The sequence below is a fragment of the Arabidopsis lyrata genome, assembly GCF_000004255.2.
Source record: "Arabidopsis lyrata subsp. lyrata unplaced genomic scaffold ARALYscaffold_4, whole genome shotgun sequence".
In the NCBI taxonomy this organism is placed as follows: Eukaryota; Viridiplantae; Streptophyta; class Magnoliopsida; order Brassicales; family Brassicaceae; genus Arabidopsis; species Arabidopsis lyrata.
Window position 1 is genome coordinate 19,590,616 of NW_003302552.1, and position 25,462 is coordinate 19,616,077.

The 25,462-nt window shown below is 33.9% G+C and overlaps 7 protein-coding genes and 1 long non-coding RNA gene across 9 annotated transcripts; 5 read left to right on the forward strand and 3 right to left on the reverse strand.

Annotated features, from left to right (window-relative positions):
- Window positions 1-215: 215 nt before the first annotated feature.
- Window positions 216-1,519, reverse strand: LOC9315918 (em-like protein GEA6). Its single transcript, XM_002881654.2, has 2 exons — window positions 649-1,519; window positions 216-547 (listed from the first exon to the last, which is right to left on the reverse strand). The coding sequence occupies exons 1-2, from the start codon at window positions 761-763 to the stop codon at window positions 384-386; spliced, it is 279 nt and encodes a 92-aa protein (XP_002881700.1). The 5' UTR covers window positions 764-1,519; the 3' UTR covers window positions 216-383.
- Window positions 1,520-3,640: 2,121 nt separating this feature from the next.
- Window positions 3,641-5,700, forward strand: LOC9317767 (probable protein phosphatase 2C 30). The gene is made up of 3 exons (XM_002879805.2): window positions 3,641-4,870; window positions 5,121-5,300; window positions 5,397-5,700. The coding sequence occupies exons 1-3, from the start codon at window positions 4,037-4,039 to the stop codon at window positions 5,559-5,561; spliced, it is 1,179 nt and encodes a 392-aa protein (XP_002879851.1). The 5' UTR covers window positions 3,641-4,036; the 3' UTR covers window positions 5,562-5,700.
- Window positions 5,701-7,693: 1,993 nt separating this feature from the next.
- Window positions 7,694-8,942, forward strand: LOC9317768. The gene is made up of 4 exons (XM_021028808.1): window positions 7,694-8,136; window positions 8,223-8,463; window positions 8,537-8,596; window positions 8,684-8,942. Exons 1-3 carry the CDS (start codon window positions 8,100-8,102, stop codon window positions 8,592-8,594), a joined length of 336 nt encoding a protein of 111 aa, XP_020884467.1. The 5' UTR covers window positions 7,694-8,099; the 3' UTR covers window positions 8,595-8,596; window positions 8,684-8,942.
- A 957-nt stretch (window positions 8,943-9,899) lies between these two features.
- LOC9315920 (putative F-box protein At1g49610) lies at window positions 9,900-11,789 on the forward strand. The gene is made up of 2 exons (XM_021029819.1): window positions 9,900-11,211; window positions 11,380-11,789. The coding sequence occupies exon 1, from the start codon at window positions 9,978-9,980 to the stop codon at window positions 10,974-10,976; it is 999 nt and encodes a 332-aa protein (XP_020885478.1). The 5' UTR covers window positions 9,900-9,977; the 3' UTR covers window positions 10,977-11,211; window positions 11,380-11,789.
- A 576-nt stretch (window positions 11,790-12,365) lies between these two features.
- Window positions 12,366-14,639, forward strand: LOC9315921 (GDP-Man:Man(3)GlcNAc(2)-PP-Dol alpha-1,2-mannosyltransferase). Of its 2 annotated transcripts, none has more exons than XM_021029722.1 (7): window positions 12,366-12,704; window positions 12,880-13,166; window positions 13,258-13,444; window positions 13,537-13,605; window positions 13,705-13,909; window positions 14,011-14,120; window positions 14,218-14,639. In XM_021029722.1, the coding sequence occupies exons 1-5, from the start codon at window positions 12,405-12,407 to the stop codon at window positions 13,747-13,749; spliced, it is 888 nt and encodes a 295-aa protein (XP_020885381.1). In that variant the 5' UTR covers window positions 12,366-12,404; the 3' UTR covers window positions 13,750-13,909; window positions 14,011-14,120; window positions 14,218-14,639. The 2 variants fall into 2 exon arrangements, with proteins under 2 accessions (XP_020885381.1, XP_020885382.1); XM_021029723.1 differs by having other exon boundaries at window positions 13,716-13,909.
- Window positions 14,640-18,103: 3,464 nt separating this feature from the next.
- LOC9315922 (transcription factor bHLH51) lies at window positions 18,104-19,600 on the forward strand. The gene is made up of 2 exons (XM_002879809.2): window positions 18,104-18,805; window positions 18,987-19,600. Exons 1-2 carry the CDS (start codon window positions 18,527-18,529, stop codon window positions 19,467-19,469), a joined length of 762 nt encoding a protein of 253 aa, XP_002879855.1. The 5' UTR covers window positions 18,104-18,526; the 3' UTR covers window positions 19,470-19,600.
- A 32-nt stretch (window positions 19,601-19,632) lies between these two features.
- Window positions 19,633-20,073, reverse strand: LOC110229506. Its single transcript, XR_002332895.1, has 2 exons — window positions 19,962-20,073; window positions 19,633-19,860 (listed from the first exon to the last, which is right to left on the reverse strand). It is a non-coding gene; the product is annotated as an uncharacterized LOC110229506 (long non-coding RNA).
- Window positions 20,074-21,748: 1,675 nt separating this feature from the next.
- LOC110229407 lies at window positions 21,749-23,424 on the reverse strand. Its single transcript, XM_021029488.1, has one exon. The coding sequence runs from the start codon at window positions 22,971-22,973 to the stop codon at window positions 21,855-21,857; it is 1,119 nt and encodes a 372-aa protein (XP_020885147.1). The 5' UTR covers window positions 22,974-23,424; the 3' UTR covers window positions 21,749-21,854.
- Between the last annotated feature and the right edge of the window lie 2,038 nt (window positions 23,425-25,462).

Consider the following 25,462-nt stretch of genomic DNA (forward strand, 5'->3'; position numbering starts at 1 on the left):
GTGAAGAGAGCTAAATCTCTCTCGACCAATTTCTCTTTCAGGTTGTTTTACTTCTTGTTTTTACTTGGGAGCTAAATCTCTCTCGAAGAATTTCTCTATCAGGTTGTTTTAGTACTTGTTTTTTACTTGAACTTCCAAATTTCACTCACCACGACTCCAACAACACTATATTGAGATTTCAAAATACTCAAACTTCTTACTAAAGAAGAGACCCGGGTACTGGAACACAAACGAAACACTTTACGTACGTAGACGAAAACATACACATGGTCATCATCATCCCGTAAACTAAAGAACTTACGTACGACAAGAAACTAAACCCAACATATAACTACATGAAAAGATGTAAACCAGATTAATCTTACATCCGTGGGGAGTTCGATTTAGGTCTTGGTCCTGAATTTGGATTCGTCTATCTCGACTCCTTCATCCTCAGCGTTTTCACCACCAGGCTTGTCTCCGGTACTAAGACCACCTTTACGTCCCATCTCCTGGTATCCTTCAGTTCCTAACTGCTCCTTTCGAGTTTGCCCTCCTCGGCTCCTCCCTTCATATAATAAATATTCCACAAACATTAATCTCATTACTATTGTCTATATACATATATAACTTGAAACAAACGCAACCATGAATGAGAGAAAGAAAGACCTTCAGCGAGATGTTGTTGAGCTTCGAAGCTTTTGCCTCCAGTGCCACCTGGCACGACGGTCTCTCCCTTCTTTGCTCTCTCGTCCAGCTGCTTCTTCTCTTGCTGAGACGCCATGGCTCTTTACTTACTTGCAACAAAAGTTTATTAAAACGCTAGACAGTAAAAACCAAACAAACTCACAACGACTTGATGATGATACGAAGAAGACTATAGTAGCTCGCTCTATATATGGTTGCGATTTGATTCGGAGGTGGTTTTGCTTGTGCTGCCACGTGGGTGTTCGACGTGGTGACTCAGGGACAATCTAACGTCATACGTATGCTCTTCTTTCTTTGGTGACATGCCACGTGTCTGACTATATTAGCTGACGTATAATTTGAACGTCGGAGTGCCGTGCTTCTTCGCCGCGTGTTCTTTAACTATACCGCCGAAATTATTTTTTGTGTTGCCTTTGTTTTTCATAAAATCTTTCAATCATTTGACTATACTGTATGAAAGTAAATAGGAGTACGTGAAGAAGAAATCCGGATGGGTTTCATGATTGGAATGTTGGTGAATTTTCATTGAATTTGTGCCTTATGGTTATTAATTAGGTGTATAAATTGCTGGTCAAAAACTCGTTGACGTTAGGTGGTCCATAAGATATGTTCAGTTCCCGATCAAATTGATTGAATACGTTTCATCGACTTTAATCAGATTCATATGCAAATATTCATTTTAAAAATAAAATTACAATTTGAAAGCGTACATTAAGTCTTATTGTTGAAAAATAAATGTAGCAAATATTTTTTTGTCAACTTTGAAAAGATTCAAATCTCTGAAAATAGCTCCTAATTTTATTTTTTGTTTTTGCCTAATGGATTCTTCAAAATTGAGGATCGGCGACCATGGTTTTGACTACCACACTGATTTTGTGTAGCATTCCATAATGCTTGGTAGTTGGTATGTGTCTGCAATATTTGAATTATTAACGTTATATGTCCTTGTTGCTTCTTTTGATTCGTTTTGTGAATGTAAATTTTTATTGTCTTGAACGGTTATCTCTCAATACTATAGCTACGTCAATGTTATAGCTAAATGTTGTCTTCTTTTTAGTTGTATTTGTAAACAAACGAAATTAAACTACAGTGACAAATTGGCTTGCCAAGTCAAAAAAGGGCGACACCGGGAGTGATTCTTACTAGGGAAGTTATTTGTGTTCCTATTGACGAATTAAGGTCAATTGTTCCGCAACTTCAATCATATATACATCATTATTAATACGTACACACTTGCGTATTGTATATGATGCCTTGAATCATTTATAAAAAGGGGTATGATTCCTTAAATCATGTATTTAATTGTTCCTCTTTCCTTAAATGAATACAATACATTTTGCCAGGTCTACAGGAAAATTATTGACTTTTTCTTATGACGTTTGAAAACGATTCGGGGTGAATAAACAACCTTCATAAAAGTATGAACGAAGCTTATTTTTGCAATAGAGTAAATGTACTAACTACATAGTACGTATAATTAATCATTTATGTCAATACCTAAATTCCTCCTGTAAATGGATAGATTTTCTTGAAAGGCATATGTTTCAACTCTAATTCCTTATTCGAATCTATTGACTTGGATTCACGAATATAGTACCACATCCCATCAAGAGTTTGAACCATTAGTTTACTTATTCATACATATTAAAATTTGAATAATTATCCATAAGACTATAACATTGACCAGGTTCTTATAAGGTTGATGGTTTCTACTTCGAAATTAATTAGTAACGAATGCAAATATCTAAACCTGTAAGATTCTAATAAATTTGATACATGCATAGTTGATCGAATTAATTGGTATGAAGACCCAGCAATGACTAATTCCTTTAACCAAAAAAAAAGACCAATTCCCTAATTCTTACTACTTGTCTTTTTTTTCGTCTAAATTCTTAGTATTATGCAATTATTTCTAGCTTGTCAAATTAACTTTATGCTTTGTTGAAACAAACTTGATGATAAACCATATAAAAATCTTTAGTTATGGGAACTAGCAAGTAATCCATGTTCTTCATATCCTTAATGAGGTTTGAAATTAAAATGTTTCTACCAATAGGAATATTTGCAGCAGGCACATGTACAGCCCCGTCTCTGGCTTTTGTACAACCTTAGGCAAAATACAAAAATGGGCCTTTTATTTATACGATATTTATAGAATATTGGTATTTGACCCGCGGTATACCACATATTTATTTTTTCTAGTCAAACTTTTAAGTAAATAATTTTTGAATGTTTTGTTTGAATAGCAAATGAGCGTTAATAAATTATTTTTATAAAAAGCGCCAAACAAAATTTTTGGACTTTTTGTTATAGATTTTTTTTTTTGAGATTTTATGGAATTTTTAGTTAAGTTTTGGACCATTTTATAAATAAATTTTGAATTATCTTAAAAAAATAAAAATATATGAGCCCTTTTATGTAAAAAATAGAATTTAAAAAATTTTGGGCCCTATTATTAAAAAATTTCAGGCTAATTTACACTTTTTTAAAAAAAATATGGGCTCTTTTACACATTTTTTAATATTTTCTACCATTTTACACGTTTTTTGATTATATTAATTAAGTTTTTGAAACATTTTGCTAATTATAACTAGGTTAGTTATTTTTTTGGGCCTTTTATGTTAGAAACATTTTTAATTATGGGCCCTTTTATTTAATTAATTTGTTTTTTTTTTCAACTCATACAACAAAATTATATAATAAAAGACTTTTAAAATTTTGGGCCCTTTGAAAATGCCCACTCTGCCATGGGTCAGAGACGAACCTGCACATGTATGCTTTGTTTTAATGAATTTAGTTAATATATTTTCAGTTAATTTTTTTAAAAAAAAATCTTGGAATCATCATGCCCATATATATGTGTGTTTAAAAAAAACAACTAAAAAATTAAAATACAGTAATTAAATATTTTCAATTGAATAAATCAGTAATGTGACACAACTGTTGTATTCAATGGACGGCGCATAATGTAGTTCACCATAGATTCAAAGGTAAAAGATTTCACGTGATCACCGAGTCCAACCTTTCTATTCAAATCTCGTTATGGCAATTTAATAAAAGCCATTAGAAAAAAAAATTGATAAGAAAGGTAATTTGGGCACCGACGTGAATTTGACTAAAAATTACGAGAGAAATAGAAAGAGACTTGGTCACGAAGGTGTTAATTAGCATGGAAGAGAGAGAAATGAAATAATCGTCGTTGACCATTGACCGAAACTTAGTCATATAAAAAAATCCAACCGCCCACTATTGTTCCCCTATTCACAAGGTCTTCGTTTTCTCAGACGTAAACAACAAGAAATTATATAAACACAACAACAACAAAAAAAGAGCAACCCTATTTCTTTATATGCAACTCTCCAAGAATCCGATCAAACAAACGAGAAATCGAGAGAAGAAACACACCGACGATTTCGCGATGAAGAGATCTGTAATCATGGCTCCGGAATCTCCTGTTTTTTTCCCACCTCCGCTTGTTTTCTCTCCGACGTCGGTAAAAACGCCGTTGTCTTCTCCTCGTTCGGCGCCACCGAAGCTGACGATGGTTGCTTGTCCTCCAAGAAAGCCAAGGGAGACAACAACTAAGGGTTCTGGTTCGGATTCCGAAACGGTGTTGAAAAGAAAACGACCGCCGATGCTTGACTTAACGGCGGCTCCGATGGTTGCATCGTGGTGTAGTACGACGAGAGAGACGGCGGAGAAAGGAGCGGAGGTTGTTGAAGCTGAGGAAGATGGATACTACTCTGTTTATTGTAAGAGAGGAAGACGCGGACCAATGGAAGATCGGTACTTCGCGGCGGTTGATCGTAAAGACGACGGAGCTGTTAAAAAAGCTTTCTTTGGAGTATTTGATGGTCACGGCGGATCCAAGGCGGCGGAATTCGCTGCGATGAATCTCGGGAACAATATTGAGTCGGCTATGGCATCGGCGAGATCAGGAGAAGAAGGTTGCTCAATGGAGAGAGCGATAAGAGAAGGGTACATCAAAACGGATGAGGATTTCTTGAAAGAAGGTTCTAGAGGCGGCGCGTGTTGTGTAACCGCTTTGATATCGAAAGGCGAGCTTGCGGTTTCAAATGCAGGAGACTGCCGGGCTGTTATGAGTCGTGGTGGAACGGCGGAAGCTCTCACTTCCGATCACAATCCTTCTCAAGCAAATGAGCTCAAAAGGATTGAAGCATTGGTGAGTTTTATCTCTGTGCATTGGATTTTGATTAGTAACAATGCATTAAAAATTTAAATTTTATTATATTCATGGATTTTCGGAATGTGTGATTGGAAAATGCGGTTCTATACTAAAAATGTGGTTGATGAAATCTGCAAATTTGACAATCATTCTACTATTTTGCGTTCAAATGATGTTGTAGCGCGGTTAGGTTTATTTTGTGTTTGATTTTGGGTTTGGTTTACTTACTTTGTGTGTGTGTGTGTAGGGTGGTTATGTTGACTGCTGCAACGGCGTTTGGAGAATTCAAGGAACATTAGCAGTCTCACGAGGAATTGGAGACCGGTATCTTAAGGAGTGGGTTATAGCCGAACCGGAAACCAGAACATTACGGATTAAACCGGAGTTCGAATTCTTGATCTTAGCATCTGATGGCCTGTGGGACAAGGTAAGCATAACAAGAAATGCATGATTCCAAAAATTTAATAACAAGAAATGCATTTGGATTGAATGTGGAAGCTGGTTTTTTTTTGGAATGTTATAGGTTACGAACCAAGAGGCGGTCGATGTGGTTCGGCCGTACTGCGTAGGCGTAGAGAATCCAATGACACTTTCTGCTTGCAAGAAACTAGCCGAGCTATCGTTTAAGAGAGGCTCTTTGGATGATATAAGTCTAATCATAATTCAGCTACAACACTTTCTTCCATGATTCATTAACATATACTAGTATTTAGCGAAACTTAATTAATTTCATAATTAGGTCTTAATATATTGATAATTTTGTTCAGCATTTTTGTAAATAAATTAAAGATTTCGAACATTTAATATATTATTACTGTTCTTGGGGATATCAAGCTCCAAATATTTTTGGTTTACGATATGATGAATACATGAAATTGCACAATCTAACCATCCTGAGACAAAGTTAATCTATTTATCTATCCGTCTGGGGATCTTCATCATTAATTTCAGTGTACAATTGAGTAACGCATACTAAAGGGACACACAAATGAGAAGATACTCTGATAACTATAGTTACCATTTCTTTGATTTTCTTGTCTCAGTTGCATATAAGTGCTAGCTAGTTACTTTGATTTGACAAATTACAACGATAAACACAGCAAATATACGAGAAAAGCAAAAAAATTTGCTAAGTACTTTGATTTGACAAACTACATAAAAAAACCATGAAAACAGTTGTGCAGACTTGTTATCTAGTGGCGATCGATGAGATATGTAATTAAAAACAGTAAAAACATAAGACTCTATGAAACACTTTTATAATTTTTAAAGGAGAATTTTGTTCTTTTGATTCTATTTAGAACTAGAACCTGTAATATATAGACCCGCCATAGAACAAGGTTCTTTCAATTTATTTTCTTTCGGGTTCTTTGGGTCTTTCTCGTCATGTTTCTTCTCATCATGTTTTTTCTCACCCTTTTTATTCTCATGCATCTTTAAAACAACAAAGTTTGTTATGAGACGTACTGGCCTGCTACTTGGCCTAATCAACTATCTGCCTTCAAGAGTGCAACCAACAAACATATACATCGTTGATAGACAGACATACGCATAGCTTTGAGAAGCAACATCCACACCATTGTTCATTTTACAGATTGCAACCCATCTGCCATCAATAAGCATAACATCTACCATTGTAACAGCGTGGTAGCCAACCATACATGAGTGTTGGTGGAAAGGACCGGTACAAACCTTTAAGCCAAACATCTTAGCATCTTCAGATAGCTGAGAAAAGTGCACAAGGTAGCATACTACAAGGTTTATATTGCTCGCCAATATCGTGAGGGAGTTCGAAGATTTGACTTTGAATCAGTTCGTTAATCATAGAAAGTGGAACTAGAATATGAGCATTGAAATTAGTGTGGGGTTCTTCACATAAACATATTCTGACCAAAATATTGGTAAGAAAATGGTTAGAAACACACCAAAATATGAGTTGTTATAATGTGCAGAAAAAGCACAAATAAACCAATCAACATAAATAATAAGGATAAATTGAGAATCAGGAGAATGTGAGAAATATTTTCTCGTGATGAGATGAAATACCTTACAACTCATCAAGTTCTTTGTAGAAAAAGGTATTAAAGAAATTGGATGCAGACAAATCTTGTTGTATCCTAGATAAAGACAATAATAACATTAAGAAAAAAAAAACTATGTTTTATTTACAAGATTCACATGACAATCATTCAAAAATTATCTCATGTAGAAATTTATCATTTATAAATTCAAAAATATTCATAGGATCGTTTTGGTAAACCTTAACATAAGTTGGATCATCCATTGATGAGTAGTATATCTTTTCCATAAGCTTTGTTGTTCTTATGTGTCGGCTTTTTGTATAATTACCGGAAAGCTCGAAAAAAAAAAGTAACTCAAATCAATTAATTTTGATATGTGATTTGATCGACTTCTTTGAAATAGTATGTTCCGGAGATGCCATCATTAATTATTACAAGAAACTACTAAAAGACTTTTGTAGTTGGTAATGCAAGTCTCTCACCAAAAGACTTTGCTACATCTCACTTTTTTTTTTTTTTTTAAAGACTTCATACAAAGTATAGGCAACAATCTTTCACTTCGCTTCAGATTTTAGAGCAACATTATCAATGGTCTATTAGGACAACTCTTAATTTATGAGATATGTCTTATAACTAACAAAAGTCTCTTAGCAAGTCCAATGGTGGTCCTAAAGGGACTCATAAACTATGAATCCTTAAGAAAAAAGCAAAAATTAAATCTAAAATGTGAATTAAGCTAAGGAACGTACCTAAGCTTAGAGTTTTTTTTTGTCTGCAAGAGTTCCATACGTGTCAGTTTCTCATGGTTTGTGGACTGAGAAAACAAATTAATTTTTTCTTTCCCGTTTCATTTCACGATCTCTCTCTCTTCTCTTGTGTTCTCCGAAGGCGACAGAGAAAGAACAAGGTCTCGATCATCATCATCCGACGGTGGATCATCAAATCGGAAGAGAAAATCCGAAGAAACTTGATTGTGTAGATCGTGATGAATTTGTTTTTTTTTTTAGATGTTATCGAAATTAGGGTTTGTCGAATTGGGAATTGATGAAAGATAAATTAGGGTTCTTTGATGTAAACGCAATTAGGTTGCTTTGAATACATAATCAGTCTCTTTCTTCGTTATTAGACATGATTGAAGACGATTTTTTGCCTTTAGATTGTTTGTTTCCATTCGGATTTGATATCAAGTTGAATCTCTGTTTTGTATGTCTCTCTGTTTCTCTGAAGAAGAGCTAGACATAGGTATGGTCCACTTTTGATGTCCTTCCGTGATGCAATATTTGAGTTTGGCGTATGTCTCTGATCTTTTTCTTTTTGACGTTTTGAAGATGACATTGACATCGACGATCATCATCATAGTCAACAACAAGAGAAGCCTAAAGAACAAGGGATATTGTCACGGCTTAGTAAGCAGAAGATGGTGAATAGGTTTAGCAATTTCAAAGGTAAGCTGAAAAAGATGGCAACTAAGAATGAGAAGAGTGTTGTAACCAATGAGAAAAGCATGAGGAGAAAAACGGTGCCACAGTCGATCAGATCAAGAAGAAATACGGGTTTAACTCGTCCGAGGTAAGCTTCTATAAGCCTTATACAAGTTTGTAATTCCAGCTCGCGTTGATTTCATCTTCATTTGTGATTGCAGGAAATGGGAGCTGCCAAAATGGCTTAGAGCAAACTTCAAGACAACCGGAAAAAGTTAGAGGTGCTTTTCATGGCTTTTTCAGATTTAACCTAATCATTGATTGATTCATTTCTAGAGATAAAAATCTGTTTGTATGTATATCTGCAGGGAATTAGCTTGAGGACGACGGAAATGGAAGATACTGCAAAGTCTTTCTCCTCTACGGCAAAGGAACTACTAAGTGTTGTTGAGTTCAATAAACAGAGCTCAAAATCTTAGCATTCTTTTTCTCTCCATTAACTTTTTTATAAGCTTATATTCTTAAAGAACTTTGTATGTCAAAATTACCTTTCATTTTGTTTTTCCATATTGCTAAACAATACTGTAAATACTTTCTTCAAAGTTATACAAGTGTGAGAGTTTTTCACAAGTTCTTTCGAAGATTAGACAATGGATAGTTGCATTATAACAGAGCAATGATCTTAATTTCAATCGCAATTTCATAACCAGTGATTCAGTTTCACCAAAGATGATAACAACATTGAATGCTTTAAGTAGGACCAAGATCCCACAATATGACAAAAGACAACCACAACATCAGACCAAAACCAATATTCTCCTTCAGAGAATTATTTCCTTTTCACAAGTGTGTTGGACTTTTCACCAGTGATAGATAGAGAGCAGAATAAGCTTGCAAACACATGATATCATCTCATAAAATGTAGAATTGAAGCTCAAAGCGAAATCCAAAGCTAACGACTAATCCTTATTCCGATTTTGATTTGTATTTTTTTATATATATTTATGTTATGTATGTTTAAAATTTTAAGAAATTGTAATAATTATTAAGTTTTATCACATAGAAATAAAAAATGTTTCTAATTTTTCATTTTAAAAATAATGTTTTTTTTTAAAGAAACCCACTTAAGGACTCTACCATTGGACAAACAAATTTTTAAGGATTCATCAAAAACTCTTAACCTTAAAATTGCCATAATTTATGATTAAAATATGTTTAAGAATCCTTTTAAGGACTCAACCATTGTTGTTGCTCTAAGAACATGATTATCTAAGGGTTCTTAAAAATGCTTCTTAGGATTATTTAAAAATAAGTTCACCTCTTAACATTATTTTTGTTTCTTAGCTAAGGAACTCTTCTTAGTTTAAAGGCCTATTTGGGAATAAATTATAATCAATTAAATGCTAACATAATCTGAAGATTTTCTTAAAAAATTACCGTTAAGGCTGCTCTAAGACATACTCTTAACTTAAGAGTTGTGTTAAGAGACCATCAATAAAGATGGTCTTAGAGCCCAAATTTTAGAAAGAAGGAAAATAACTGTATTGTGTTTGTAATTTTTAATGAGCTTTTAGAGCTCATTAATATTTTGAGATACTTGTTGGTTACTCAACCGCCTAGGTTTAGGGAATAAAATTGCAAATTATCAGTTGATAACTTACGATGGCTGGCAAAGTCGGAAACGGAGACGGCGCCACCGCCTCTGTAAGAAACCCTAGCCATTATTTCTCTAATCACCGCCGCAAAATCAAACGAGCAAGAGTGTCAAGCGAAGATTTAGACTCAATCAGCTCTTTGCCTGATGAGATCCTCCAAGTTATCCTCTCCTTCATCCCGACGAAAGCCGCAATCAGAACTTCGGTCTTGTCGAGAAGATGGAGACATATATGGTGCAATATACCTTCCCTCTCCTTCTTCCAAGAAGGCTGTACTAATGCCCGTGAGTCGATAGAGAAAATCCTATCTCGCTACACGGCTCGCAAGATGATGAGTTTTGAGCTCCGTTTCAATTGGAACTACTATTATCCTTACGTTTACAGTTGGATCGAGTTTTCCATGAACCGAAACGTGGAGAATCTGTCGCTGACACTTTGTATCGAAGATATTCCTGATATCTTCTACATCAATTCCTCTGTCAAGCAACTTTACGTTAAGTCAGGTTATACTATATTGGATCCCAAATGCTCCGTGTCTTGGACATCTTTGAAGATCCTTTCATTGCACACTTGCAACATCTATGACGAACCCTTTGCTAAGATTCTATCTGGTTCTCCGAATCTCGAAACCTTAAGATTGTATTTCTGCGATGAATTGTGTGTTCTTGATCTCAGCAAGTCACCGCATCTAAAAACATTAGAAATAGAAAGCGAACATTGGCTTCAGGGGGCAAAGATTGTGGCACCACATATCCATTCCCTTAGATTGAGATTTACAATCTCTGATTTTCCATATACTTTAGTTGATGTCTCGTCTTTAACCGAAGCTGAACTAGACATTGACTCTGTCTCAACTGAAAAATTAAACAGTAGTTTTCTTCAAACCATTGTGCTAAAGATTCTAGAGAAGGTGCAGAATGTAGAGAAGCTTACTCTTGGTGGAAACTTTCTTAAGGTACATTTTGGTGTATACAAGTGTCATATGGATGGATATTATATAGCTTGATGTGCTTCTTGAGAGCTGCTTTTTGTTATTCACTATATATTTGTCTTTTGCTTTTTGTTAGGCTTTATCTCATGCCGATCTCCATGGTTTTCCTTTTCCCAAGTTCAAGGCTAAAGTTTTGACGCTTGACACAACTATCTCTCGATGTGTTATTTCTGGTATAGTAAGAGTGCTACAAAACTCACCTGAATTAAAGAAGCTAACATTACGCACAATGGATTGTGACGCCATTAAGGTAATTTGTTTTCATAAGCCTATTTAGCTTTTCATCATGACCATTCTGTCGACTTTGAATAATCCAAGAACCATGTCCGATCCTTCTCACTTTGAGATTATATTTAATCTGAGATATAGATAATCTATTCGCATTACTGATGAAATCTTTTTTGTTGTAAATATATAGGAGGAGAATCTTGACAGCCACTTAGATTTGTATTGCTGGAATCCGTATCTATGCTTGGAAGCGAGGGTATTTGGACACATTTACCGTAGGAGTGCAGAGTCGTAGCATGTGGCTTTGTTCATGAAACTTGTTCTTAAAACCACAAAGACACTAGAGAAGATGGTGGTAAGGTTGGGACCGTATCGTAACACAAGAGGTTTTAAAGAGTTGCTTCAGATGGTTCCAATGCTTTCTCACGACAACAATGTCTCCATTGTGCTTAGCGCAACCAAAAGTCGAATTAGAGAGACTAAGTGGTCAAATGGTCATTTTATATATTACAACTAAAAGCCAAATCAGAGAGACTAAGTGAACATTTTACATCAAATCTCATTTTTAATACTACTATATGAAATCTTTTCTTTAATACATTATTGAATTCGAATATTTTCTTCAAATTTATAGTAAGAACTTTGTCATCTTCAATTTGTTTGGACAGCGAATCCATGGATTGTGGCAACATACAAGTACTGAATGTGTCAAGAGGAGTATATTGACACATACTTGGATTCTCATGGCTTAACTTCGGATCAATGCTGGTGTTAGTCAAAGCATGTGGTTTTATTTAAACTTATGCTGTAGAGAAGATGGTTGTGAGGTTGAAATGTTACTCACAAGTCACAACACCAATGTCCTTTAGAAATGAATGAATCAAGTAAAATTATAAACTTTTAACCCTAATTTTCCTATAATTTGGATCGTAGTAAACAAAATTCTAATTGTTTAGCCACACGTTTCAATTATTTGGATCATAAGAGAAAACAATGTTATATAGTATTTGACTATTTAGAGGAAGAGGTGATGAAAGGGAATATTGGCATCAATTTTGGGAGTTAAACCCCCCAATTATTTAACTAATCAAGATATAAGGGGTATAACTGTAATATAGTCATAGTTTGGGGGTGTTTTCTACAATATTCAGAAACACGATTTAAGATTGAAACCAAATAAATCAAAGTTTCGGAATTGTCTACTTTTCTGCTTCCATGGCGATCTGCTTCATTCTCTATACACTTCTCACGATCATCTTCGCCGTATCTCTGAGTTTATCACTTTCCGTGATCAATGCAAGAAAGAGCAGAAAACGTGCGGTGGGATTCTTCCATCCGTACACGAATGACGGTGGCGGCGGCGAGAGAGTGCTCTGGTGCGCAGTCAAAGCCATCCAAGAGGAAAATCCCGATCTTGACTGTGTCATCTTCACCGGAGATCATGACTCTTCTTCTGATAGCTTAGCTCGTCGCGCCGTTGATCGATTCGGTGTTCACCTTCAATCTCCTCCTAAGGTCCCATTACTCCTAAAGTTTATATCTTTAATAGATCAACAATCTTAAAGTTTAAACCTTTATCAACTTTAATTCAATTTGAATTGGTTCTAATAACACAGAGCCTCTCAGATTTGAGGGCAAGTTTAAATTCTGCAATTTGGGTTAGTTTTGATGTTGTTATTGTGTGGCTCAGGTGATTCATCTAAGCAAAAGGAAATGGATTGAAGAGAGGACTTACCCACATTTCACAATGATAGGTCAGAGTCTTGGTTCGGTTTACTTAGCGTGGGAAGCATTACGCAAGTTCACTCCTTTGTATTTCCTTGACACTAGTGGATATGCTTTCACATATCCTCTTGCTCGGATCTTTGGTTGCAAAGTTGTTTGCTATACTCATTATCCAACTATTAGTTTGGATATGATTTCTCGTGTTCGTCAGAGGAACTCTATGTATAACAATGATGCTTCCATTGCTAAGAGGTTTTTGTTATCTCCTTGCTTATTTCGTGTTTTTCAGACTTTAGTATAAGTCGTGTTGGCTAATGATATTTGTTGCTTTTTGTTTGTGTAGCAATTGGTTATCTACTTGCAAGTTAGTCTATTACAGAGCTTTTAGCTGGATGTATGGGATGGTTGGGTCATGTACTCATCTAGCTATGGTTAACTCTTCGTGGACAAAGTCACATATCGAAGTGCTCTGGAGAATTCCAGAACGGATTACACGGGTCTACCCGCCCTGTGATACTTCAGGACTTCAGGTGATAACCATCAGACAGCTTGAATCTTATGATTTTTGTCTGTTTTCTTGTCACTTCTATGGCTTTTATTTAACCTATTGGGCTTAATGCAGGCATTCCCACTTGAAAGATCTTCAGATCCTCCAAAAATCATATCCGTTGCTCAGTTTCGTCCTGAGAAGGTGAGGGATCCAGTATTTGTCTTATGGGAATAGGGTACTATAGTTTTGAGGTCTCACATTCCAAAGTTCAAAAGAGTCGTCCAGCTTACTCAATTACAGTCTTGTATCAGGCTCATATGCTTCAGCTTGAGGCCTTTGCACTAGCCTTCTAGAAATTAGATGCAGACGTCCCTCGACCCAAGCTCCAATTTGTGGGAAGTTGTAGAAACAATTCAGATGAAGAACGTCTGCAGAAATTGAAAGACAGAGCAGTTGAACTAAAAGTGGATGGAGACGTGGAATTCTATAAAAACGCCATGTACAGGTGTTTGCTCAAAGCTCTTTACGACATTCTCTATTCAAAACTTTTGTCTTGCAATACTCTCAGAGCTTCCATGATTCTTAGTTGTTAGTTTCGGATTGCAGAGAACTAGTGGAACTGCTAGGAAATGCAGTTGCAGGAATGCATGGGATGATAGATGAACACTTTGGGATTAGCGTTGTTGAGTACATGGCGGCTGGTGCGATCCCAATAGGTCAGATATAAAGACTTGTGTATGTGATTTTATCTTAAAATTTCAGTTACTCTTGCAATTTCTCTAATGGATCCTCTGTTTTTCAATTGTTGTGCAGCTCACAACTCAGCTGGACCCAAAATGGACATCGTGTTGGAAGAAGACGGACAAAGAACCGGGTTTCTTGCTGAGACTGTGGAGGAATACGCCGAAGCGATCCTTGAGATTGTGAAGATGAGTGAAAAAGAGAGGATTAAAATGGCTGAATCTGCTAGAAAACGAGCGGTAAGGTTCTCTGAACAACGGTTTTGTGAGGACTTCAAAACTGCGATTCAACCCATTTTCACTGGTCCTCTTAAATGACAGTTCTCTGCTTACTGCACTAGCTTTTAAACGCACAAGACAAGCTAGGTTATACCTTTTATCCTCTCTTTATAGTTTTTTTTTTTTTAGTTCTGGTTAAAGGTCTGACGTAGACGTTGTAAGAAACAGTTTGATCAAAAGAAACGAGTAAGATGTTCTCATCCTGATTCTAGTTTACTGTTGAGGAAAGTGTCACCAGACGTTTGATTTCAAACGTTTTCGATCTGTCCGAATGCGTTTTATTACGAGAAACTTGGTGCTACTGATTTCAATGAATGATCAGAATTGGATCTTAACATGAGAGCTCTCTTCCCACGTTCATTGATCAGAAAAGTCAGGGCTAAGACTGCGGTGCCATCACAACATCTCTAATTATGTGTAATACTAAGATTATGTAGCAAATGACATTAGCAATAGAGAAATGAACGAGAGGAATCACTAAACACAGTTATAAATAGAAAGTAGTAGTTATAAATTAAAAAAGCCAAGGAGCATCATAGTTATCCATCAACAACACTAAGCCTGGAACCACTCTTTCAAAGCTTATTCTTTGCTAGATTCATCATTTTGTTCCTCCGATCCAACATATTTGCTTGCCTTTCTTTGACAGATAATAACAAATCGTCGATCTGTGATAAAGTTGCTCTTCGAACCCAGACTTGTCCAACTCGAGAAAGGTCAATTTGTACTCTTCTAGTTCGCTTCTGCATACCATTCGCGCAAGCGTTCAGGAACCTTAAGCGATGCATTTCTTTTATGCCTCATCCGATCGATTTGAACCTAGTGAAGAGAGTGAGATGGTTAATTAAGAACGTAATTCTAATGCTATGGAGTTCATTTCAATTAATTGGTTTTCTTAATAAGTATTGGTTTTTGTCATAATATAATGCTTGCTGTTAACTAAGTATCTATTTTCTTCTTTTTAAAATTCTGAAATGATTGTTTTTGGTCACGCCGGTGAATGGTTTGGTTGGTCGTGGTCCTTGTGACATGTAAAACATTTGCTCAAATAGTTCTTTTCTGTAGACATTTAGCAAATATCTCTTTCACTTTTTGTCAACAATAGTCCTGCCAACTATATATGTTATAATATATATTTAATACAAAAACCTTCATTGTATTTAACTGTTCACGAATCTACTAGGTTAAAAATAATATGCGTAATAAACCGTGTCTGCACAAACATTTTGATCATAAATTTTGAAAGAACTGTTCTTTTCCAAAACATCTTTTCTTATTAGCTAGTTAAAAGAAAAGAGTTCATCACTTTAAATGATCCAAATTAAAAGAGATGGAAGACAAGTCTTCATTGTCGGTAGTCAACAGTTCTTTCTACAAAGATTAAAAAGTACTCGATTGCTTGATATGATTACCATTTACCAAGATGGCAAAGTCTAAATTATTTCCACCGAAGAAAAGATAATCATTATGCGAACACTTTGTGTCAATTATTAATTCCATATAAAAGTATGATTATGTTCGTCGTTGAATAATCTTTACTTAGGATTCTCACCGTACCACTTAGTTTTCAATAGTGTTAGACTTGTTGTTACTGAAGATGCTTAAACGTTTTCACATTTTGAGATAGATATAAAAAATTATCAATCATGATCGACGACCAGTACTATTTATGTTTTAAATAGCAACAAGATCCGATTGATTCCCCTTACGATTTTATACTTTCTTAACCAACTTTGATTCACAAAGTTCCAAGATTATCAGTTTGATTGATCAAATTCAACACACATCACTAGAGTGTCAGTGGGTGATAAGAACTAGAATGTCAATGGATTGATAAACTCGAATCTGACTACAATCTTGAGAATTATTTTAGTCCAATGTGTGGTATGAAACTTTTGATTTGAAGTGTTACTTTTGGCCCTACATATCTTGATTTATGCGCAAATTTTATGGATATATGCAATTAAAAACTTGAAAAACAAAAATCGTTTTAGTGGCTTTGCCTGTGGAACCACATATATTAATTATTGAATAAAGGCTTCTCTCTTCCGCATGTGAGTATATGTGACAAGAAGCGCCACCAAATCTAAGTTAAAGCTTGTTTTTTCTGTCGATGCGCATACAGTAGTTTTTTTTTTTTTTTCATATCACACAATAATTCCAGATCACATTATAATTTATGTATAATGTGGACCAACTGCAATGCGGTTTTTAACTTTTTATCTATTACTTTTATGTTTTATAAATGTTGTGACTATAGTAAACTTGATAAATTTGTAAAGCGTAAAGAGAAAAACAAAGTTTGTAGTGGTCAGTGGATCGTCTTTTTAGGGTTTTTACTAATCGTGTTAAAGAATAGATACAATAAGGTTGTGTATGTAATCACTTTGTTTAAGCTCTAAAAAATAACTAATGCAAACAGAAAATATAAATCATTTCGTACATGTAATATTTTCATTTCATACATGTAACAGAAAAGATAAATAACTTTTCAAATATGTAACAACTTTTTGTACTTTTTATCCTTTGTAAAAACTTACTGGATGATAAACAAATAGTGGAATATAATTCACGTTTTTAAAACGTGAAAAATGAACAAATGATGTCAACGGAATAATTAGACTAAATCTATAAACTCAATCAAATATCTTTGATTTGGTCTTCTGTCCCTCGTCGACCTCCGATCCATGTAGCCATTCCTCTCCACATATTCCCGTCATCATTTTATCTCATAAAAACACATTATCCCATGAGGCCATGCATGCTACAATATCTCCAAATCTCATTATCTGTTTCTTATTTTATATAACGATTGACGAACAAACACAATGAAATCTATCAAGTAATTTCAATATTTGACTATGCAAAATAAAATCCATATACCATGTTTCAAGTAGGCAAGTGAAAGCAAAAGTGGATATCGCTAAGGAAGGCATTGATCAGAACGTGGAGAAAAAAGTTGTCAATGTGGCGTCGGAGAAATTATTATTTGTTCCAATTCAAAACTCTGTTCAGAAAATAATAATCATAAAGAAAAAAATGTAGAGAAAATGATTGGAACATGAGAGATGTGAGTGATACCACCGATCCGGTAAAATCTTTTTTTACAAATAGAAAAGTTAAAGATAAAAGCATTTCCCTCCAATGATTATTATTGACGATAATCGTTGTCAAATCCAAATTTTCTACTATTTTCATATATCGATTTAAATTAAGTTTTCGACTTTATAACCAGTTGGTCTTTTTCCATATGATTAAAGTGGGTCGATATACCTATTTGATTTGAACGACTCAACTTTCAAACTACATATCCTTATCTTAAATTAGATCTCGAAAACAACTTGTATACTTTTATATGTAGTTGCGACCAAAAAAAAAAAAAAAAACTTCTTTCATTGTTCGAACTGTTTTACTCTATTCCATAATATATGATCCATACGTACGTATACCATTAGGAACGTCGAAGATGACTTTGAGACTCACGTCAAAACGAAATTCGCGATTACAATAAAAGCTAATCTAGCAGGAAATTAGGAATAATCAAATATGAAATGGCCAGCGAATAAGATAAACCAAAGAAAGCTAAAATCTGAAAGTTTTAGTGAGGTGGTACAGTTTTGGCCTTTTGGGTATATGTTCACTAACATTTATTCGGACCAAAAAATCGTGTAAAATGTTAAATAAGGACCAAGTTAATTTTGTACGATAACATTTTATTCTTACGATTTTACTACCTCGTATTTTTTACAAAATTAGAACTCCATATCATATCATTATCATATGACTCTTTTAATTGTGAGCGAAAATTCAACACAAAATTTGCGGCTCTGCACGTTTATGCAAATTTTAAATTTCATATAAAGAAAAAACCAATAAAAGTCTACAAGGAGTATCACACCAATCAACATCAACCTTAAATTTCTCCTTCATTATTTAGATCAACACCCAAAACTTCGACCTCTCTCTATCTCACTCACTTCCACTTACACAGAAACCTCTTTCAACTCTCAGTTTCAGATTCTGCAACCAAAAAAAAAACTTATTACTTCTTTTTAAAATACAAAAACATTTTTTAACAATTCTTTATTGGTTTTCTTGTGGTGATGGAGAATTCTTACGACTCAAGCAAGTGGTCTGATTCTACAACTCCATATATGGTCTCATGGTCGTTACAATCTGAGTCCCCCGATTCTGATTGGAGCCGGTTTAATCTTGGCTTCTCTTTTTCATCCTCCGGTTATTTCCCGGCGGATGATTGTGTCGGTGGGATTGAAAAAGCAGAGTCACTTTCAAGAAGCCACCGTCAAGCTGAGAAAAGACGCCGTGGCCGGATTAATTCTCACCTCACCGCTCTCCGGAAACTTGTCCCCAATTCCGACAAGGTAATCACTCTCATTCTTGGAATGTTTTCGGTCAAGTCATGAAATTCAATTCGAGTAAACCGATTTTGATCGGATTACGGTTTAGTCAAGAATTTTCAATTTGTGCTGACCGGTTTATTATCTAGCTAGGTTATGAGTATTATCAATGTAACTAAACCGGTTTTGACTTGAATGTCTACAGTTAGACAAAGCAGCTCTATTAGCATCAGTGATAGAACAAGTGAAGGAGCTCAAACAAAAAGCAACAGAATCACCAAGCTTCGAAGATCTTCCAACAGAAGCAGATGAAGTAACTGTTCAGCCTGAAACCATCTCTGACTTTGAATCAAATACAAATACAATCATCTTCAAAGCTTCGTTTTGCTGCGAAGATCAACCCGAAGCAATCTCAGAGATCATTAGAGTTCTCACAAAGCTAAATCTCGAAACAATCCAAGCTGAAATCATGTGTGTAGGAGAAAGAATGAGAATCAATTTCATCCTAAAAGATAGCAACTGCAATGAGACGACAAACATAGCTGCATCAGCAAAAGCTTTGAAGCAATCTCTCTGCGCTGCGTTAAACCGAATCACATCTTCTTCTTCAACTACTTCTTCAGTTTGCAGAATCAGAAGCAAAAGACAAAGATGGTTCCTCTCTTCTCACTACTCTCACAATGAATAAATCTCAAAATCTCAAAATATACATAAACCATATTATTACTTAAGGTTTTGTCCGCAATTTGGTTTGATTGTTCCTACTAAACCAATCAAGATTTGTATATTCCAAGATTTGTATAACCTAAATCTGAATCATTCCATAAGATCTAAACCAAATGATAACATGATTGGCAAAAAAGAGTAGATAGATTAAGCTTTAACATTAATTGAGACTCCATAACAATCCAACAAAACCAAAGCCAAGAACAACTTAAAACTGAAACAAGTTCAGACAAAAGTACTTAGGATTTAAGCGAAAAGACAGGAACAGGGAAGTCTTGAAGATGAGCCTACTTAGATCGCTGTCTCATCTTTCGTCTCTTCCTCTTCAGCCTCCTCATACGCTTCTTCTTCCACTGCGAAACCACACATATACAGAACTTAGCAGCAACAATAAGAGACGTAGCAGATTAATAATACACAAAAATGTATTGGTGAAGATTCGAGAGATGAATACCTTAGCTCTCATGGCGGAGAAACTTCTTGTCTCAGAACCCTAATCGGCGATTTCACGGCGACGGTAGCAGGAAGTGAAAATGGTGCGTAACTGAATATATACCTTGAAGACCCTAGGGTAGAGGTATATATATGGGCCTTTTTATTCTTAGCCCATATAACAATTTGGGCCTTTTGTTTTATCAGCTCTTAAGATATTTGGACGAGAAGGATATTTCAAAAGTTAAATATTAGTTTTTTTTTCCTCTCTGTTAAAATAAAGGAAATCTTGCAAAATGTACCACATTTTTAAAAATGGCTTTTAAAATCTACCACATTTAGAAAGAGTTTTCAAAATCTATCATATTTCATTGCCACATGCAAATTGTGGACGAAATTGTCCTTGATGGTGATAGACTGGTGTGTCAGATAAAGGGACAGACTGATGTGTCAAATAAAGGAACAAGTTGCAATAAATGTTGCATGTTTACAATTGCATATAATTTTATTTATATAATATGTTATATGGGGATAAGTTTAGAACGAATGAGTAAATATAATTAGATCGGGGACAAATTCAGATAGAATGGGTAATAGAATTAGATCGAGGACAAGTTCAGATCGAATGGGTAATAGAATTAGATCGGAGACAAGTTCAGATCGAATGAGTAATAGAATTATATCGGAGACAAGTTCATATCGAATGAGTAACAGAATTAGATCGGAGACAAGTTCAGATCGAATGAGTAATATAATTCGATCGGAGACAAGTTCATATTCGAATGAGTGCAATCAAAGGAAAAAAAAATCAATAATCCGGTTATTTTGCAATCAAAGGAAAAACTAATCTGTGGACCAAAATAGATGACCAAAATAGATGGTGAAAAATCTAAATAAAATTCGAAACCCTTAAATGAGAACTATTGGTGGACAAGATATGAGATTCAGGATAATAGAAAGATGATGAAATCGGGGACAAGATCTAGACGCAACAGATAATTTTCAATCGGAGACAAGATATAGAGACAAAAACGAAAGTTAATTGTTTAGTCTCAAGAGATATAATGTTTCTGGGTTAAAGTGCACGTGTTTCGAGAGAAAGAGAAAGATAAATAGGGGATGAAGATAAATAGGAAGGAGAGATAAATTGGAATGATAAATAGGGAGGGCAAAATGGTAACTCTACATCAAAATATGGTATGAGTTGAAAGAAGAGAATGAATGTGGTAGATTTTGAAAGGAATTGGGAATAAGTGGTAGATTTTATAAGTTTTTTTTAAAATAAATTATTTGTTTAGTTTCTAACGATTTAAAAAAAAATGGTTATAAATTTGTCCAATTAAACGCATCTACCATCAGGTTTAAAAAAAAAAAAGAAAAAAAAAAAAAAAAGGCATCCATCAATATGCTTTAAATGTTTTATTTTAAAAAAAAATGTAATTCATTTTAATAAAATCAGGGTAATAATTAAGATTAAAGATGGACAAGAAAAGTAAATCACAAAAAAAAAAGAAAAAAAAAAGAGATAGATCATGCGTATGGACTATGGAGAGAAAAACGTCAGATCAATTTGTTGACAAATCTTCCACGCGGAATATCGACGCAAAAATACCAAATAAGTATGGAAAAAATATAAAGGTCTATTCATCTTTATTTTTGGAAAATAATTAACCATTGTTTTTGTTGACTGTAAAGTATGGAAATTATTAAATTAATTTTTTTATTTTTATGATTAGTTGGACATTACAAAAATTAACAAAATAAAAAGATTTATTATTCCAAACAAAGAAAAAAACAGAACACTTTTTAAAAAAGAAAGATAAAAACCACACAAACACCATTTTAAAATAACAAAAAAAAAAAGATTTTAAAGATAAATGCATACCAAACTTAGAACATAAACCGAATCAAAAATTTAGAAATGATGATTGTTAAAATCAGGCCAACCCATGTTGATATTGAATGCTGTCGCATCAACATTATTTTCAGAAGCAGTTGTTCCATTAAGAGATGGTTCTTGGCGAAAACCATCATTAGTCGTTGTAGTATTGTTGCTCCTATAAAATTGCGAGTTGTTAATGTTGCTTCCTTCCTCGTTTATTTCCAGCTCATGACTCATGAAATCAAAAGGATTTTGCTTTGGTTGATTCATAGCCATCACTGGATTATCGATCATGTTATGATGTTGTAAAGGTTGAGAGACTGGCCCAACGAAACCATGGGAAGTCATCATTTGGAGACGAAGTGGATCCATTACCAAATGAGGGTTGCCATTGCTATTGCTTTCTTGATACAGACAATAACTTTCAGGGTTTGGATTTTCGTTCCCTATTTGTTGATATATTGCAGGTTTAGGTGGGCTGGGAGGGAAAACCCATTGATCAAATAAGTAATAACTTTTACTCTCCTTGAAAATATCAACGTTGATTCTTCTTGTTGCTTCATCTGTCTTTCCAGCTCTCTCATTATCTTGACCGCCTCCTACAAAAATATCATTTGTGATGGTCTTAAACTCTTCAACTTGTGTTTCAAATGGAAACACTGGTGGATCGCGAAGAGGAGGAAACTGCATGAAATCTAGTTTCTTCCTACAAAGTAAGATAGTATCCCTTGAAAAAGATAACAAGGCATACATCTCACTTAGGTTAAGATCATCAATTCTACAACCGTTTTGTAGTTGCATCATCAGCTCATTAATGACATACTCCTTGTTCTTCTTATTACTCTTCATCAATTGTTCTTGAATCTTCTGTGTCTTCTCTTTTATGTAGGATTCAACATTTGTCTCCTTTTTAATCTGCATGAACCTCGGTGAAGCAAAAAATTCGCATAGGAGACCATGAGTCGCTTCAACAGATGGCCACACCGTTGGATGAACCTTATTAGGGATGAAAATGATTACAAGAGCTTTTACAGCACACAATATGGTTAGCTCTTTTACCTTTTTCAGTAATCCTACCCTCATTTTTTGCAAACTTGTTGTTCTTGACTTGTCATTATCAATCCATGCAAGTTTTACTTTCTTTCTTGTCATGGCCACTCTTTGATTTTAATTTTTCTCTTTAAGACTTTAAATGTTGCTGAGTGTATGAAGAAAGATTAACGCGGGAATCATTTATATAGAGATGAAAAGAGATCAAATTTTGGAAATTAATACTAGTCAAAAGAAAGAAATAAATAGATGATTTATAAAGATGTAAAATTAATTCTACTTACTAAAAGGTATTGAATGTCTATTGTATGTTTAAGTTAAACCGAACCTTTTAGACCTAAACCAAGTTGAAAATATTAACTCAAAAACTGGAATTTTCCTTTGATTTGGTTAAATAGTTATTTTCAAATATCAAAAATACCATAACCAATTTAACTTAAATGGACTAAAAATGAAACTTATTTTCTTAAAGGAGTAAATATAATTTCCTTAAGAATGAATTCAAAGCTAAATTATAATTCTACCAAACTATATTAGATTTGGTTTGGTTTGGTTTTGCATTGATTATTCTTCTTAAACCATACTAGTAAACCAAAACTAAAATCCGAATTAAACAATTAACATATTAAAATCTTTATGTGGTTTAGGGTCCTATTCAATACACCAAATTGTTTTTGCATTTAATTGAACTAATTGAATTTCTGTCCAAATTTATAGTCCTAGTCAATATACCAAATTGATGATTTAATTAATTGTTCTGTCATTATTTAATGCTAATAATTATATTGACTACATTATTTTTATTATTGTGAATCATATTAATTCATATTTTTGACAATTTTTTGGAAACTAAATGTTGACTATACATTTTCTTCAATCTAAGTACCATTTCAATATCTACATATGAATTAAAAATACATCTATTTTACCATTTATATACATAAAAGTTGAGTCTTGAATTCTTTTATCTATTAAAATCATTTTACTTCATATGTTTTCTTATTAATTGTTACGTTAAGATTCTAAATTGATATTTGTTTATTTGTTAAAAAAATCTGAAACAACACTAAGTTTAAAATAGAAGAGAATAATATAATTTTAAATAATGGACATCTCCTATTTTTTTTTTGTTCAAAAATCTTTTTTTTTTCTTGTTGTTGTGTTGTCGTGGTTGAATGTTTTCTTTTGTGTGTACGTAGCAATTCTTTTTGTTTCTCGATTTTGTTTTTTTGGATTCCGTTTGGTTTAAATTATAGTTTTACCAGCTTTCAATAATAGAAAAAACAATAAAGCTTTATCGGTTTTTCCCATATTGTCTGGTGATGTTTCAAATACAACAATGTAAAATTTGATTACCAAAATAATCGGTTCTAAAAGAGGTTGTGCTAATATCTATATCTAATATATGAATCACCATCACATATTTGTGCAGTTTGATTATTAAGTAACCAAGATATTAAAAAAGTCTTATAATTTCATTTAACAAAGAAAAATATAATAATTTATTTGATGTGTCATGTGTTTTGTATTTATTATTATAATTATTATAATAAATTATTTATTAACATTGAAATATTTATGTATAATCTAGTTAAATATAATGCCATTGATAAAATTTAATTTCTATGGGATATACTTTATATATATAAATATATAAATTTTAGTTTATAATTTTGTTTAATACTATTAACGTATTCGAAATATAATCATAAACAAAAAAGATTGATTTTTTTTTTTGTCAACTTCCAATAAACCCCATAGTAACAAGAAATCACAGAAACGGAAAACTCTTTTAGTAAAAAGAAAGCTAGGATTTACATCTTTAGCAAAAAAAAAAGCTAGGATTCGGACAAAATCATGTCCAAACACTTTGACGGATGATCGATCATGTCCAAACACTTTGACGGATGATCGATATGAAAATTGTAAACTTGTAATCTCCAATATGAAGTGTTGGTGTGAGAATACCCAGCTCGTGAAACCATTTTCGTTTATCAACTTTTACTATCAGTTCAATCAAATAAACTAAATAATGTAAATAAACTTCTCAACGACGACAATTATGCACCCAGTGATGAACACTTCTTGAAAACGTGTTTCTCTCCCATAGTTTCTACATTGATGATTCCTATGTTACTAAAACTTCATAGAGATATGTGTAAATGTTCTCAGAGAGAAAAAAAAAAACGATATTACTATCTATAACCTCTGAAACTCAAACAACCAAATAGAAATTATCATATCCTATATAAGGTACACTGTGAAGGAAGGGTTGAACCAATAAAATTCCCATACAACTTTCCACCATCTCCTCCGACTCTCTTCAACATATATATACTTTATTGGAACCGTAATCTCTTTTACGAATTCCCTGAAAATAAAAATCTTCAAAAAAATAATAAAAATACCCTCTTATTTATCTCTATAGGTAAAAAATCCTCCAAAATTTTGCATGCAAAGCTCCTCATAGAATGTAATCTCTTTGATTCCTCTCAAAAATGAATCTCCAATGCTCTTGACCGACCTTAAGGGTGCTCATCTTATATAAGATGATATTCCTCAAAAACAAATCAATAGAATTCCCCTAAGAT

Excerpts from the sequence above, each read along its gene's own strand:
- LOC9315918 (XM_002881654.2), bottom strand. The coding sequence starts at position 763 with ATGGCGTCTCAGCAAGAGAAGAAGCAGCTGGACGAGAGAGCAAAGAAG. Across the intron at positions 548-648 it reads TCAACAACATCTCGCTGAAG|GGAGGAGCCGAGGAGGGCAA; the intron begins GTCTTTCTTTCT and ends TATTATATGAAG.
- LOC9317767 (XM_002879805.2), top strand. The coding sequence starts at position 4,037 with ATGCAACTCTCCAAGAATCCGATCAAACAAACGAGAAATCGAGAGAAG. Across the intron at positions 4,871-5,120 it reads TCAAAAGGATTGAAGCATTG|GGTGGTTATGTTGACTGCTG; the intron begins GTGAGTTTTATC and ends GTGTGTGTGTAG. Across the intron at positions 5,301-5,396 it reads CTGATGGCCTGTGGGACAAG|GTTACGAACCAAGAGGCGGT; the intron begins GTAAGCATAACA and ends GGAATGTTATAG.
- LOC9317768 (XM_021028808.1), top strand. The coding sequence starts at position 8,100 with ATGTCTCTCTGTTTCTCTGAAGAAGAGCTAGACATAG. Across the intron at positions 8,137-8,222 it reads TGAAGAAGAGCTAGACATAG|ATGACATTGACATCGACGAT; the intron begins GTATGGTCCACT and ends GACGTTTTGAAG. Across the intron at positions 8,464-8,536 it reads ACGGGTTTAACTCGTCCGAG|GAAATGGGAGCTGCCAAAAT; the intron begins GTAAGCTTCTAT and ends TTGTGATTGCAG.
- LOC9315920 (XM_021029819.1), top strand. The coding sequence starts at position 9,978 with ATGGCTGGCAAAGTCGGAAACGGAGACGGCGCCACCGCCTCTGTAAGA.
- LOC9315921 (XM_021029722.1), top strand. The coding sequence starts at position 12,405 with ATGGCGATCTGCTTCATTCTCTATACACTTCTCACGATCATCTTCGCC. Across the intron at positions 12,705-12,879 it reads ACCTTCAATCTCCTCCTAAG|GTGATTCATCTAAGCAAAAG; the intron begins GTCCCATTACTC and ends TGTGTGGCTCAG. Across the intron at positions 13,167-13,257 it reads GATGCTTCCATTGCTAAGAG|CAATTGGTTATCTACTTGCA; the intron begins GTTTTTGTTATC and ends TTGTTTGTGTAG.
- LOC9315922 (XM_002879809.2), top strand. The coding sequence starts at position 18,527 with ATGGAGAATTCTTACGACTCAAGCAAGTGGTCTGATTCTACAACTCCA. Across the intron at positions 18,806-18,986 it reads TTGTCCCCAATTCCGACAAG|TTAGACAAAGCAGCTCTATT; the intron begins GTAATCACTCTC and ends GAATGTCTACAG.
- LOC110229407 (XM_021029488.1), bottom strand. The coding sequence starts at position 22,973 with ATGACAAGAAAGAAAGTAAAACTTGCATGGATTGATAATGACAAGTCA.